Source organism: Thermomyces lanuginosus (assembly GCF_041956635.1).
Source record: "Thermomyces lanuginosus strain ATCC 200065 unplaced genomic scaffold VTN49scaffold_32, whole genome shotgun sequence".
NCBI lineage: Eukaryota > Fungi > Ascomycota > Eurotiomycetes > Eurotiales > Trichocomaceae > Thermomyces > Thermomyces lanuginosus.
This window is the reverse complement of record NW_027192366.1, coordinates 129,769-144,076: the sequence shown is the minus strand read 5'-3', so window position 1 is coordinate 144,076 and position 14,308 is coordinate 129,769. Positions and strand designations below refer to the sequence as shown.

The following is a 14,308-nucleotide window of genomic DNA, read 5'->3' as shown; positions in this document are numbered from 1 at the left end:
TTCTAGTATCGTTTGCATTTCCCTGATTTCTCGTGACCTGGTACGGGTCGATCATATTGGCGATTGCAGAACTCATAACCGTAGTGTCATCTAACTTCTACCGTCCTATAAAGAAACATAAACTTCATAAGAGAAATACTGTCACCGAAATTCTGTGGCGACAGAGATATGAACATTCAGCAGCTTGCTTACTCGGTAAGTTTGGAGGATTGTCTAGTATTCTTTTGCTGGCCACATCTACAATAGTCTTCTCGCAGCGTATGAGAGGTGGAAGGAGCGCCTTGGGTATTTGAACCCTTACGGCTTTTTCCATTCATCTGCAATATTCAAGATACCAAGGAGGAAGAGCTCCCGGAGCCACTGATGTCCTCTATAAAGCTTTAGTTCATAATGTGCTGTACTCACGCAAAGAAAAACACCATCAAACGCTCTAAGAGATCAGTCAGATTGCCAATTCTGCATATTTATCTGCTTCCATGATTGATACCCTACTCTCTTGAGAGCACTATCTTGGAGAGCTTCATTTTCTTTGTTGGAATTATGACCTGGATAGAAAAAAAAAAAAAAAAAAAAAACCGGGAAAGTCCCTTATGTTTTTCTAGAAGTCGGGCACGACAAACGTCGCAGGGATCAAGGTTAAGCCTTCTCAAAAAGCGATAGAAGGAGCTCTCGACGATAATTAAAAAAAAAAATGATTCCCGGAGCTTGAAAAAGCTAGGAAGGCGACTGTGGAGTGAGTGCTTGCAGCCTTTGAATTTAGCACTTTTGGCACATACAAACCCGACTACCTACCTTAGGTAGGTAGTTTCAAAACACTGCAGTGGGCCAAACCCTTGTAGATGCTAAGTTTTCGCAGGTTATGACACATACAATATGTATTCGAGGTGACAATCAGAGATTGACGGACTCACTACAAGCCAATTTCTGGATTCCACTTTTCTCTGGCTGTTCCACTGTAGAAGAAGGAGTGGCTCCAAGATATTTGTGTACATGGCTAGGCAACCTAGCATACAACAAACAAAGGAGATAACAGGCAACTCAATACAATGAACAAATGTACCAAAGGAGTGTAGGTGGCTCATCACATATTCAACAATAGTAACGCGCTGAATCAGGCAACGTAACTGGCATCAACCCTTTCGCTTCATTTCCTCAGGCCCTCCTGCGCTAATCCCTAGCCGGAAGGACTGAGGCAACTGACTCTTTACCTCAGAGAGATGTGCATGGCTAACCAATTTTAGGATTCGTTGCCGTGATTTTCGCTAATTTTAGGTTGCTGATTCAAGACGCGGTGGCTTTGGGCTTGAATTCATTGCACACTTGAGGGCGTAACAGACAGATAGACTTCTAGTTGCAACTGCTTTGAGCCTATTGCTTTTATTTAATTTGAGTTCGAAGAACCTGAAGGAACAGCAATCGAATTGTATGTTGGACGTTTCGTCTCGAAAAGTACTCAGAGGGCGAAAGCACATATCAGCAGATAACTTGAGAAATGTAGAACCAGCATTCTCAGGAGACGAAACAAGGTCAATCCTTCTTCCCCATCTCGTCAAAAACAGGATATCCATGTGCCTTACCGGTAATATCATCGGCGATCTGCTTGAACTTCTCGATGTCTCGACACAATAACATTGGAACCAGACCCGGAGACCGAATCCCTTCTGTGAACTGCAGTTTGTACCCGGATTTTTCTTTTTTAACAATCGATGCATCTTCCGCTGGAGCCCAAAGTTGCCTCTTTTTCTCATTGTAGGTCTTCATAACATTGATGAATAGGTCCTTGAGATGGACCCCATGGTAGCCCTCTTTGCGCGTGAGCTCGTCCACTCCAGGAAGGCCATCAAGCCACCACCCCCACCTCTCGTCGAAAATATCTTCTGTGTATGCGCGGGCGCTGTGGACGACTGCGATGACCCACTGCTTTCTCTCATGGCAAATTTCAGGATATTTTTCTGGTTTATTAAGACCTTTGGATTCCATCCATTTTGGCGGTTTTCCACCACACTCTACACCAGTTTTCCTAAATTCACAATTAGTCTATTATTGCGTTGTCCACGTGCAAGAACAAAGGTGTTCTCACAAAAATAAGGGAGTGCTGATGCTATCTTCCTTGTAGTCCCCCAACAAAGGAAGATTGTCGCAGATTGTCGGAATCAAAGTGGCAAAGAACATCCTCTTGGCTTCTCTGTGATAGGCACTCCAGTCATGCTTGTCATCGAGATTGAAGAAGGCACCACCCCGGATCATTTTCGATAAAGCTTTCCTACTCTCTTTTGATCCATTGAAAAGATCGCGGACATGCATTTTCTGCATGTTCGCAAGTGAATTGAAGAAGGCCTCTAGCAAAGAAGATACCTTCTTGTCAATCGTGTCTCCAACGATCCTGGGGAAACAATTGATTAGCCTATGTCCATTCTATCGGCCCTTGTACAGATACTGCAAGCCATCCAAGCATAATACAACTTACCCTGGGACACGTTTCAATTTATATGGCACTGCAAGCTCTGCCGAAAGTATGAGCCTGTCGTGCACATCCTGCTTGTATTTTCCAAACGACTTCTCAAACTTCTTCATATTCTTCATACCCGCTCCCAGGCCTAAAAATCGAGTGGGCAATTTCAAGTTGCTGTTGTTTCCTCTAACGTCTTGTACTGCAACTTGAGCGTCAACTTACTATTCTGTGGAAACTTAGCAATTGCGAGAAGACTGGCTGTCCCCAAAGGGACAGGTAAGCCGTTCGCCCAGTCAGGATTCGAAAAAGAGAGCTTATCCCAGGGGGTCGGTGATTTTGTCAAATACATCAGATATTTTGATTCCAGGAGCAAAATATTTGGTAAAGTCTTTAACGTTATCTTTGACCTCGTCACGGAAAGATTGAATAGCATCATAGCTGTGACGATACATCTGAATCGAATGTCATCAATACCGCTGTACCAAAATCCTCGACGGATACCACACACGTTGTCAATGTTGGCGAAGGAGTTCAGGAGCAAGTGTCTTTGGATGTTCTGTCAGTTGTGTTCACCTATTCAATCCCTGCATGCCGAATAACGTGTCACAGCTCATCTTACCCGCAGACGAACTGCGTCTCATAGCACTCGAAGGACTCATCGCATCGCCGCCACTCCTCGAAGTCGGAACATCCCAAGTCTACAGGACCAATCATTTTGTCCGAAACGTAGCTCAATGTTGATGCACTGTTAGCTACAACGCAATTAAAGACAGGGAAGAGGGAGCACTTCATACTCCACATAAGAGTATCCCGTCTTGGTCTTATTGGCAATCCAGTCGTCATCAAGGAGACGGTGGAGCGTTTCACAACCAAGTTCTTCCCAGACCTTGACCGGTTTTTTATCGATCTGTTTCAGGAGAGAGTCGTCGCAGTTTTTGAGAAGCTTTTTCCAGGTATCTGCATTGACAACTTCGGGACGCATATAGACAACAAATGGGTCTATAGGGTCAGGCGAAGGTTCCGCCATGGGGAGCGCCAGAAACAATGCAGATAAGACCCAGAGTGCCAGCATATTGTCACACTCGAAGGTGAGCAAAGTATTCTTTGTTAGACGGCTACCTCTAGCAACCTCTGTGGAGATGAAGAACAGAATGATCTCAAGGGACATTCAGAGATTTCACAATGTATCATAACTCCACGATGGAGCTTCATTGCCTTGGGTGCCATGACTCGCAAGTTCCTTGAGCGAATAAGTACAATATAACGATTGCTGTTTCCTTGGCCGTCTTAATTGAGTTCAACTGAGGACTGTCAACATTATCAGTAATCCATTGATCCTGGAAACAGACGTACCTCAATGATATTTGCTGAGGAGCCGAGAAAATATATGCACTTGGATTTGGGTATCTAGTAGCGTGCCCGCCTGTGGACATCAAAGAATTCAATTGAGTATGGCAATCAGGCCCCAAACCGATTCAATCTCGGGACGATCAGCCCAAGAATCCTCAGGTATTGTATCTTTCACATGAAGAACTGGAAATAGCCAGTTCGATAACATATCCAAGAAAATCGAAAAGTTCCGACAGCTTTTATCCAATAGAATCGCACATGCAGTGGTGCTGAATTTAAGACGTATCAAATATGAAATTTCATACGACGCCCCTCGCCTGTGTCACATGCTAAGCAAATAGTTCGCTATGGTTAATTGCGGAAAGAAAGGGCCGTTAGATTAATTAGGGCTGGCATATGTGCTGTCACCTTGATTCTCAACAGAGCCAGAAAGCAAAACTTCTATTCACTACTCACGCCGAGACTTGTACAGGGCTGGTAGTACATTGTCTAAATTCCAGTTTTTATTGAAAACGAAATGGCTTTCAGTTGTCAAAACGTGATTCTAGTTGGAGTGAGGTTTGTACGCCCGACGAGATTCGTTGTTGAATGAAATATGTGTTTAAATAAGTCTCCGTTGGTTAGTATTACTGCTTATACAGTATAGCATTTTCGAGAATTCCGTCTTCATTGCAGAAATGCGAGCAGTACTATTTGGCATAACCCATCGCAGCTTCCTTATACCTCCATAGTAACCATTGCGCATGGTCACACTGATGAACCGCCCAGTTGAACGCGATTCGGGTGCATTTAGCAAGGATACAAAGGGCCTGAAGACATTGTGAGTAAGAGATTCCAGCATTGCAAAAGGAGAACTCTTAATACTTACTGTACCAATAGACATAATCTCCATTGGACAAGGCAACCCAGTATCCGTTGTCGAGCTTGCCCCAGCCTCTGTCCTGTTGTTAGCATACTCAACAGCATGATTTTCTGCAAAAGACCGTACGCATCGCCATTGACAACAGTGGTGCCCTCCCTAGTGTAGCAGCGGAGCGTAACTTCAGTACCCCGGGCGTATTGGCCAACCGCCGTGCAGCTGGTCCGTGGGCACGTGCGGTACCGGAGACCGTCGGCTACAACAACGGCCCTGGAGGCTCGCTTCTCAATCGTATTCGAGCCCGTATCGAATTTCGGTTCGGGAGAAGAAGGCTGAGTGGCCGCGGCGGCGGCTTCCTCCACGGGGGACGGAAGGGCGAACGCCGCAATGGGCGCGAGAGCAGCAAGGAAAACAGAGGACAGCTTCATTTTGGAATGGAAAACTTTGAAAGTGATTGATCGATTGATATGACGGCTGTTGAGTATCCGGTCAACGTCGTGACTCTGTTGTGCTTGTCAGAGAGTCAGAGACGAGGGGTCTCGAGGCGGTATTTATATTGGGCCCTGGTTTCGAAATCCATCACGGAGAGAGGCCAATTCCAGCTGAAGTCTACGAATTCTGCGTTGAAGATTCAGAAAGAGAGGCGCAAAATAGCATCTTAATGTCGATCCCTCGTGTTGAAGCAGGGCTAAAAATTGACATCCTGAACGAATTTCTGGTACCGTGTCGTATTCCATATTCCAAATACTCTTTTTCCAATTGAATTCGAATCAGCTGTCATCCAGGCGATGCGGCCTTCGTATTTTGCGGAGTAGTTGTTCAAGCAACAATTTTTGAGACACATGGGAAGTGCTGGAAGTGCACCTATCATAGTCGTCCCATCGCGTTCGGGAAAGAACAGAGATGGAGTTCACCTCGCATTCAGCTGCAATGTACCCACGGGAAGATCTGGCTGACAAGTCAAAGAACCGAGGTACCAAACATAGCCACAAGTCATGAAGAAACTGTGGAAGCGGAATGGAAGACACATCAGCGATCCTTCGACGATCTTTGCTCCATTTAGGGCTTCGGTCCGCTATTCCGTTGGTTTTGCTATTTGAGTGGACTGTGAGGGCAGATTACATAATAACCAAGCCACTTGGCCCGTTCCCCACTCCCCAGACTTCCACATGCAAATAAGCTTACTCGTTCCTGGGCATTTCGCAAAATCTGTGATCTGCATGAACTGCCTAGGCACAACACAAAGGACACAATGAGCCCCCAAGCGCCCAAGTACGTTTACAAGTTGGTGCCATCGTCAAGCCCCATTCCAGAGCCTTTGCCAGAGGCACTGCCAGTCAGTGATCTGGACCAGCGGTCGGGCTTCATCCATCTCTCCACTGCATTGCAGGTCCCCAATACTCTCAGGCACTTCTTCAAGGACGAACCGTCCGTGTACGTCCTGCGAATCGAGTACGAGCGGGTGGAGAAGGATATCCGCTGGGAAGATCCGGATGCGAAAGTCTGTGGCCCCAGGGGCGGTGAGGGCTTGTTCCCGGTACGTTTAGTCTTCAGAGTCTGCCAGATTGCTGCTGACAGCTGTATGCGTGGTGCATCGTATTTGCGTAATAGCATTTGTATAATGGTCTTAAATTAGGAAAACACGAGGTTGAAAGTTATGTTGAATGGAAAAATCAGAATGGATGGGACCAGGCTCTGAAGGATGCGGAATCATGGTTGGTTTACTGACATGGCTGGGCAATCGGTCCATTCCGGTACCCTACCTCATTATCGGGCTATCAAGGTACGTATGGCTACTCGTGTTCCGTGGGTCAAGGAGGACGTATTCCTGATCAATCATCTATTCGACAGTACGAGTATGGAGCGATGTTTCTGCCTGCCAGATGCGATGTGGCGAGTACAATTGTACGTTGTGGTTCCTGGATTCTCCCCACAGGCCAAAGAAACTAAGTAGTCCGTACGAACTCTCTGTAATTTCTGTACTCTCCCCGTTCAATCTCCGATCGGGTAACAATGGAGAATCTGGCCATCTGAAAATGATCAGTTCAGTATTGATCGACTCCACGTCACCTGTCGATTCACGACTTACAGTACAGCGACGATTCGGGACTTGCAAGGAAGATAAAGGAGGGGGCCACTTCACTTGGCTGGCCCGGCCGTCCCAGCTGAGACTTTACGTGAAAGTTCTTCATTTGCTCTGGTGATCTCGTGTCGGCCTGGATGGGAGTGTAGATCGCACCGGGTCTGGAAAGAGGGCCCTAAAGTCAGCCACGAAGTCGAGCCCACTTAATAAGTGACACACGCACGCGACGGCATTGACGCGGATTCCCTTTGGTATCAAATTCACTGCCAAAGAGCGCGTGAATCCCACGATGGCCCCTTTGGTTGCGGTATAATCGGTCATGCTGGGAGAGCCGCGGAACGTTGTGACGGAGGTGTTGTTGATGATACTAGTACAATGTTGATCTCAGCATGGATTCTTTAGAAGAGCAATGTCGGATACGTACGAATCACCTTTGGTCATGTGCGGCAAGGCGTACTTGGTCATGGCGAACATTTGCAGGACGTTGGTCCGGAACAGGGTCTCCACGTTGTCCAGATCAATCTTCTCGAAGTCCTTACACATGAATTGCTGGGACGCATTGTTGACCAGGACATTGATCCGGCCGAATCTAGACAGCTGTTAAGATAGATCTCCAGCTGAACGCAACAAAAAAGGGCACTTACTTTTGGACATGCGACTCAACAGCCTTGCGACAGGTTTCGTTGTCCATGAGGTTCCCTGCGAAGAGGTGACAGGCTCGTCCCTCTGCCTCGACGGCCTTCTTCGTAGTCTCGGCGTCCACCTGTTCTTCTGGGAGGTAGACGATTGTCACGTCGGCACCCTCTCTTGCCATGAGAATTGCTACGGAGCGACCAATGCCTGAGCTGGAAAAATTTTGGGTGTCAGGACAGAACATCAGATGAACTGAAGGCTCGATTTCTCACTCGCCACCCGTTATGAGGACCTTTTTGTCCTTAAGCTTCCCACTGCCGACGTATTCAATGAATTGGCCACTTGCTTCCAGCTTTGTAGACTCGCTGGGCGGCTGTAGTTTTTCTTCTAGCCTTTACTCGCGGGTATTAGCATGAAAAAAATATCTCGTCCGATTGAAGCAACGTACCCGGGCTTCGGCTGACTCTGGGCCGCTCTCGGTGCCTGGAACGCGCCGTGCTCTCCAAGTTGGGATGCCATCTTGACTATTTTTCTCACACACTCGATCCTGAAATGGTTGTATTTACAGATAACGGTTGAGTTAGTTGATTTCATTCAACGTTGAACTGTCTGCTAGGGGGTAAATATCGAGTGTTCGGGTTGACAGTCATTTTGTCGTCATGATGCTGCAATGATGCTATTACTGTCGGAGATCCAGGATTTCTAGAATGGATCAAATGAAAGTTTTCCGATATTATCTGGTTGACGGTCGACCTGCCAATGACTGCTTATCTGTCCCGTCTCAGCGCATGGAGGTTCAATAGTACTGATACTGTCTGAAAGCCCAACACTGAGTAGTTCGGCTTTGGTAGTCACATATCCCGACGAATTAAGTTCCAAGATGGCCTACGTTGATGGCAGTGAATCGATATTGCAGAGCAATATGTACTACTTACAGCACTTCCGTCCAAGCTCAGGACATTGCCCATCGAACCTCTGCATTCATAACAGCAAGATAAAAGCCCTTATCGATAAGTACCGATAAAGATCACGTGGCTAATCTCCTCCTCTTATCGAAGCTTGTTGAAATCAGGAGATGGAAAATTCCATAGCGAACCACGGGTTGTGATTGGCCCAAAGCAAAACTCGCGCTGTGACTGGTCGATATTAATAATAACCCCACTGCAGAGTTCTTCACCGCCTTCCGAGTAGACCAATCAGGGCAGTGCATGGCTTTCCGCTCGCGGTTAGTGCTGGGAGGGTCCCACGATACACTATCGCAGCTGTGCCAGCAAAGAATTTTTTTCTTTTTTTCTTCCCTTGGGAAAGGAATTGCTACCTCCCCGTCAACAGACTCGCATCGCTGTTGCTCTGTTGACTAGTTCTTTCTTTTTGGTGTGCTCTATTTCACAGGTTGTGACACAGTTTCACGTCTGCACGTGTCGCGATGACCATCACCAACGGGGACGCTCGAGGGCTTCTGTCCTCGAACACTGAGTTTCTGGACCATACCAAGGCTCTGGAGGTCCTGGAGAAGGAGTACCCGGAGCGAGATGGTCTCGATATCGAGACACTTCTGGATTCCGACAAGCACGGGGCTCTGACCTACAATGACTTTTTGATTCTGCCGGGCTATATTGGTGCGAAGCGAGACGAAAATCTTTGCCCGGGCTGCCTGCTGATCCGTCCCCCTAGGCTTTCCCGCGTCCGATGTCACCCTCGAGACCCCCGTTACGAAGCGGATCTCCCTGAAGACACCGCTTCTATCTTCTCCCATGGACACCGTGACGGAGCACAACATGGCCATTCACATGGCTCTGCTCGGCGGCCTGGGTGTTATCCACCATAACTGCTCGCCGGAAGACCAGGCGGAGATGGTCCGCAAGGTTAAGCGTTACGAGAACGGTTTCATTCTGGACCCCGTCGTTATTTCCCCCAAGACTACGGTGGCTGAGGTCAGAAAACTGAAGGCCACCTGGGGCTTTGGCGGGTTTCCGGTGACTGGTACGTGACTTCTTTTTCCGGACATCTGCCTTCAACATGATGTGACAAAACCTATCTGTATATAACTTTCGTTCCACCGCAGCAGTCACTGCACTGCACTGTGGAGAAACGGATTGTCTGATCCTGTCATTTGTCGATATGACTCGTTGCGATCCATATTGACGGCTTGCTAACATTCGGTTGAATGCAGAAAAGGGAACTCTCCGCTCGAAGTTGGTTGGAATTGTCACCAGCCGCGATATTCAATTCCACAATAATGATGACGACGAGGTTACCAAGGTCATGTCGACCGATCTCATCACCGCTCCCGCGGGCACCACGCTTGCCGAAGCCAATCAAGTCCTGCGGGACTCGAAGAAGGGAAAGCTCCCCATTGTTGACAGCGAGGGCAACCTGGTTTCCCTGCTCTCTCGCTCCGATCTGACCAAGAACCTCCACTACCCTCTGGCCTCGAAGCTTCCTCACTCGAAGCAGCTCATTGCGGCTGCTGCCATCGGAACTCGTGAAGCTGACAAGGAGCGACTCAAGCTGCTGGTTGATGCAGGTCTGGATATTGTCGTGTTGGACAGCAGCCAGGGCAACAGCGTGTATCAGCTTGAGATGCTCAAGTGGATCAAGCAGAATTTCCCTCAGATCGACGTTATTGCAGGCAATGTGGTGACGCGGGAGCAAGCCGCTAACCTCATCGCTGCTGGTGCCGATGGCCTGAGAATTGGCATGGGCAGCGGCAGCGCCTGCATCACCCAGGAGGTCATGGCTGTTGGTCGTCCGCAGGCACTTGCGGTGCACCGGGTGGCGTCGTTTGCCGCACGCTTCGGCGTGCCATGCATCGCGGACGGTGGTATTCAGAATGTTGGGCATATCGTCAAGGGTCTCGCGATGGGCGCGTCAACTGTGATGATGGGAGGTCTGCTGGCTGGCACCACTGAATCACCTGGCGAGTACTTTGTGAGCAACAATGGCCAGCTGGTCAAGGCGTACCGAGGCATGGGCAGCATTGATGCCATGGAGGACAAGAAAGCCGCTGGAAAGAGCGGAAAGGACAGCAAGGCCAGCAACGCGGGCACAGCGCGATACTTCTCTGAGAAGGACCGCGTGCTGGTTGCGCAGGGTGTGTCGGGCTCGGTGGTGGACCGCGGCTCGGTCACCAAGTTTGTGCCGTATCTGATTGCAGGCATTCAGCACTCGCTGCAGGATATTGGCGTTCGCAGCATTAAGGAGCTGCACGACGGCGTGTACAACAAGACTATCCGCTTTGAGATGCGCAGCGGCAGTGCGCAGGCGGAGGGCAATGTTCATGGGCTGCATAGCTACGAAAAGAAGCTGTACTCATGAGGCATGATGGCATGATGGTATGATATTACAATCATGAATTTATACATTATACATGTATTCCATATATATAGCTCGATATTGAGTATGAATACGAAAATGGAAGAATTCGTCGCTGGGCGACTCTTGAATCCTTGTGCGTGAACTCCGCATGAGCCTCGGCTAGAAGTCCGACTCCGCATATCATCTCCTCGGCCAACAGAACCCGCGAGGCAAAGAGCGCCATTCAACGATCCTGATGTCTTTGCCTCTGCTCAATGCCAATGTTGCCGGTCTGTCGAACGGATCTTTGCGATTCGTCGCTTCTTCTTCCCGCTGGTCGCGCCGTTCTCCGCGCGCGGTCCTGTACAATCACTACGCGATGACGATTCCCTTGCACTCTCGTCCCAGCTCCACATCGAGCTCCCCCTCGAAACCAGGCAAGCAGAATGAAATCATTGCAGAGCCAAGACCCAGTTCGAGGTTTGTCCTGAATTTCTTTCCCGCGAGACCAGGGCCAGAGGATTTTAATCTTTACACAGTGTACTCCTCATCTCCGCCCGCAACGAAATCCTCCTCCTGCACCGCGTGCACAATTCTAAATCGTTCGCCTCTGCACACGTCTTCCCCGGTGGTAATGTCTCCGCCGTACAGGACCAGGAGCCCAATGGTGGCGGCAGCGACCTCCCTTCTTCGGATGATATCCGTATTCACTTAGACGCCGCGCCCTACCGTCAGGCTGCGATCCGCGAGCTTTTCGAGGAAAGTGGCATTCTGCTCGCCCGGGACCGTGCGACCGGTCGTCCCGTGCATGTCCCCGCTGAGGAAAGGGAACAGGGTCGGCGCGCGGTCCATAACAATGAGGTGAGGTTTGTGGAGTGGGTGAGACGGTTTGGCGAGGAGGTGGTGCCGGATACGGGTGAGTTTCTCCTATGCGGTAGCTCCTAGATGGTTGGTGGGAAAGGATAATCTGGAGCTCACGGATGCGGTTCACTTGTTCAGATGGCCTAGTGCCGTTTACGCACTGGATCACGCCGCCGAATCTGCCGAAACGGTTTACGACGCAGATGTACCTCTACTTTCTACCTCTCGATAATAACGGGAGTAATGGAGACAGTGCATCATCCCTGCAGCAGGGGGCGCCGCCAAGTGGTGGCCAGCGCGAAGAAATCCAGATCCCAACTGACGACGGCGGTGTCGAGATCGCTGAGGCGCAGTTTCTGCCGGCCAACGCGTGGCTACGCAAGGCGCAGCGAGGGGAGATTATGCTTTATCCGCCGCAGTTTTTCCTCTTGCATCTGGTGTCACAGTTCCTGGACACTGAGAACGCTGCTATTGCTGATACGCCTACGGCTGCTGAGAGCCAGCGGCGGCGCGACGAGTTACTCGCGTTTGTACGCTCGGGTAACCCGCCATGGACGGACAGGTACATCTGCCCGAGAAGTATCAAAATGTTGGATGACAAGCGGGTGGTATTGGCGCTGGATCATCCCGGGCCGGAGCTTGCAGGGTCAGATAAGCAAGGAGACCGCGAGCGGGTGATCTTGGTCAGGTTTACGAAGGACGGGCCGCGGGAAGTGGATGTGCGATGGAGGCGGGAATTTCAAAGTTCTCCGGCTGCGAGTTTATGATCTGATATGATAGGTGACCGCATTATCGATGCCAACAGTAAATAATACTACTCCATATTACGGAGTACTGTCAGAGAGCATTCAAGTTCCAGGAACTGAATGATGAGAATCAACGTGAATTTCCATTGGTAGGACCTTCGCACCAATCATGTCTGCGGATTTTAGATATCACGTGACCCACAACCGGCCTCCGCCTGGGCCGAATTCTTTGCCGTTGACGAACTTTTCGAGCATCCAGTTCACATCGCTACCGATTCCACCCATTACGTCGCAAGTGCACTTCTGAGCAGCACGAAAACAACCACCGTCAAAAATGGAGAACGAAAAGGGAGAAATTGTCGATCTGTACGGAGCCAATTTCTTACATTATTTGGCGAGCTAAACTAATGAATTTACGAATAGCTACGTCCCGCGCAAGTGCAGCGCGACCAACCGCATTATCAAGGCCAACGACCACGCCTCCGTGCAGATCTCCATCGGCAAGGTCGATGAGAACGGTCACTACACTGGCGAGAACCAGGTGTACGCTCTGTGCGGCTTTGTGCGCGCGCGCGGCGAGTCTGACGATTCGCTGAACCGACTGGCGCAGCGGGATGGTTACCTGAAGAATGTCTGGAGTGCGCAGCGATAAATGACTTTGCCGCTGGGTGGGTGAGTCGTTTTCATGCTGGGTGTACAGGGGAGAGAGCATTGGGCTGATCTTTTTGGTTTTGGATAAAGGGTGATGATGTGATGTCAAACGAACTGCGGCTTGGTCGGGTTAGGTTGGGATTTTTCCTTATATTCTGATGGCATTGCTGTTATTATGAAGGGAAAAAGAGATAGATTGGACGTCCTGCCTATCCTGCTCGATCAACGGAGTTCTATTGCACCGCAACTCGATGTGTCTTCCGAGTATTTGTTTTTGTTGGTTCTGTTTTTGCTCGTTACCGGCACATCAAGGCCTCCTCTCACTTTTCCCCTGCGAAAGGAGGTAGAAGAACCCATCCACCACCAGCCGGAGATTATTCCCCCGCCTACTGAAGAGCCGCGGTCGACTCGAGATTACAGGCCGGGGCACAGATACGGGTGGGACATTATTCGTAGAGGCTAGGCTAGTTAGATCATAGCTAATGAGTGTAAGTTTGAGAATAGAGCTACTAGAATCTTGGCTGATAGTCCTCTCCAGCATTGGTTGCCATTCAGAACGGGCATGGTCCTAAACACCCTCTAGTCTTCAGGAGCTGAGGTTGCCACACCTTTATATGCTGGTGAAGTCAATGCCTTTGGTGTCAGCAGGGCCGGCATAAGTAGAAGAACGTGACTTTGGGAATGAAAGGGCCAAAAAGGCTCAGTCGAGCGGCTGCCTTGAGACATTATCTGTACGTAGCAACATGGTAAGCATCCTGCTTCGAATTTCTAGTCGCCCATAGTTATCAATGATCGGGTATACCATCGAGATCTAGTTCTGTTTAGATAATCGAGATTCAATACTTGTTTGCGTGTGCATCGTACTGCTGATGGCTTCCCAGAAACCGCTCAAGATCCTCTACTTTGGTACGAACATCAGCTTCAGATCTTCTTTGGATTATGCTGACTGTACGAGAGATGGCGGCGGAATCCGGTTTCTCCATTCTTCGCATAAATGAGGATATAATAGAGAAGATTCTCGACGAGGCTCGTCGTTAGCCATGTCCCTTGCCCCCCGCGAGCACTTTGACTTGATTGGAGAGATAGGCACGAAGGGTAACGTCCACTGTCGCTTTACCTGGTAGCAGTGACATTCTGAATAACTCAAATGCATTGTATCATCGCGATTGTGCTCGAAAGACTGTGCAGCACGGTCGATGAGGGGGCCTAGCTAGACAGACATTCACGCTGAAATCCATGCGGGTAGTCAAGTTTAATATCCCATTCGAGTTATCTGCCTTCTTTGCAAGATGTCTCGAGGATACAATGAAATCAACAGTCAGGAAATTTTGTACAGAAGAAGGCCTGAAATTCCGCTGAAGCAATTGGCAGTCGAC

General features: G+C 49.3%; 8 protein-coding genes across 8 annotated transcripts; 3 read left to right on the top strand and 5 right to left on the bottom strand.

Moving 5' to 3' along the window:
• Positions 1-1,527: 1,527 nt before the first annotated feature.
• Positions 1,528-2,574, bottom strand: VTN49DRAFT_4803 (uncharacterized protein; the record flags this gene model as incomplete). The annotated part of the gene is made up of 3 exons (XM_069412790.1): positions 1,528-2,020; positions 2,081-2,383; positions 2,468-2,574. The coding sequence occupies 3 exons, from the start codon at positions 2,572-2,574 to the stop codon at positions 1,528-1,530; spliced, it is 903 nt and encodes a 300-aa protein (XP_069266722.1).
• Positions 2,575-2,766: 192 nt separating this feature from the next.
• On the bottom strand, positions 2,767-3,479 carry VTN49DRAFT_4802 (uncharacterized protein; the record flags this gene model as incomplete). Its single annotated transcript, XM_069412789.1, has 4 exons — positions 2,767-2,904; positions 2,961-2,997; positions 3,072-3,182; positions 3,247-3,479. The coding sequence occupies 4 exons, from the start codon at positions 3,477-3,479 to the stop codon at positions 2,767-2,769; spliced, it is 519 nt and encodes a 172-aa protein (XP_069266721.1).
• A 1,112-nt stretch (positions 3,480-4,591) lies between these two features.
• VTN49DRAFT_4801 (uncharacterized protein) lies at positions 4,592-5,089 on the bottom strand (the record flags this gene model as incomplete). The annotated part of the gene is made up of 3 exons (XM_069412788.1): positions 4,592-4,611; positions 4,671-4,738; positions 4,791-5,089. 3 exons carry the CDS (start codon positions 5,087-5,089, stop codon positions 4,592-4,594), a joined length of 387 nt encoding a protein of 128 aa, XP_069266720.1.
• Positions 5,090-5,913: 824 nt separating this feature from the next.
• On the top strand, positions 5,914-6,615 carry VTN49DRAFT_4800 (uncharacterized protein; the record flags this gene model as incomplete). Its single annotated transcript, XM_069412787.1, has 2 exons — positions 5,914-6,198; positions 6,478-6,615. 2 exons carry the CDS (start codon positions 5,914-5,916, stop codon positions 6,613-6,615), a joined length of 423 nt encoding a protein of 140 aa, XP_069266719.1.
• Positions 6,616-6,653: 38 nt separating this feature from the next.
• Positions 6,654-7,896, bottom strand: VTN49DRAFT_4799 (uncharacterized protein; the record flags this gene model as incomplete). Its single annotated transcript, XM_069412784.1, has 7 exons — positions 6,654-6,691; positions 6,751-6,905; positions 6,968-7,111; positions 7,169-7,333; positions 7,389-7,589; positions 7,650-7,769; positions 7,826-7,896. The coding sequence occupies 7 exons, from the start codon at positions 7,894-7,896 to the stop codon at positions 6,654-6,656; spliced, it is 894 nt and encodes a 297-aa protein (XP_069266718.1).
• Positions 7,897-8,803: 907 nt separating this feature from the next.
• On the top strand, positions 8,804-10,695 carry VTN49DRAFT_4798 (uncharacterized protein; the record flags this gene model as incomplete). Its single annotated transcript, XM_069412783.1, has 3 exons — positions 8,804-8,996; positions 9,052-9,360; positions 9,551-10,695. 3 exons carry the CDS (start codon positions 8,804-8,806, stop codon positions 10,693-10,695), a joined length of 1,647 nt encoding a protein of 548 aa, XP_069266717.1.
• A 235-nt stretch (positions 10,696-10,930) lies between these two features.
• Positions 10,931-12,302, top strand: VTN49DRAFT_4797 (uncharacterized protein; the record flags this gene model as incomplete). Its single annotated transcript, XM_069412782.1, has 3 exons — positions 10,931-11,154; positions 11,214-11,590; positions 11,674-12,302. The coding sequence occupies 3 exons, from the start codon at positions 10,931-10,933 to the stop codon at positions 12,300-12,302; spliced, it is 1,230 nt and encodes a 409-aa protein (XP_069266716.1).
• A 263-nt stretch (positions 12,303-12,565) lies between these two features.
• On the bottom strand, positions 12,566-12,993 carry VTN49DRAFT_4796 (uncharacterized protein; the record flags this gene model as incomplete). The annotated part of the gene is made up of 2 exons (XM_069412781.1): positions 12,566-12,645; positions 12,699-12,993. The coding sequence occupies 2 exons, from the start codon at positions 12,991-12,993 to the stop codon at positions 12,566-12,568; spliced, it is 375 nt and encodes a 124-aa protein (XP_069266715.1).
• Positions 12,994-14,308: the final 1,315 nt, after the last annotated feature.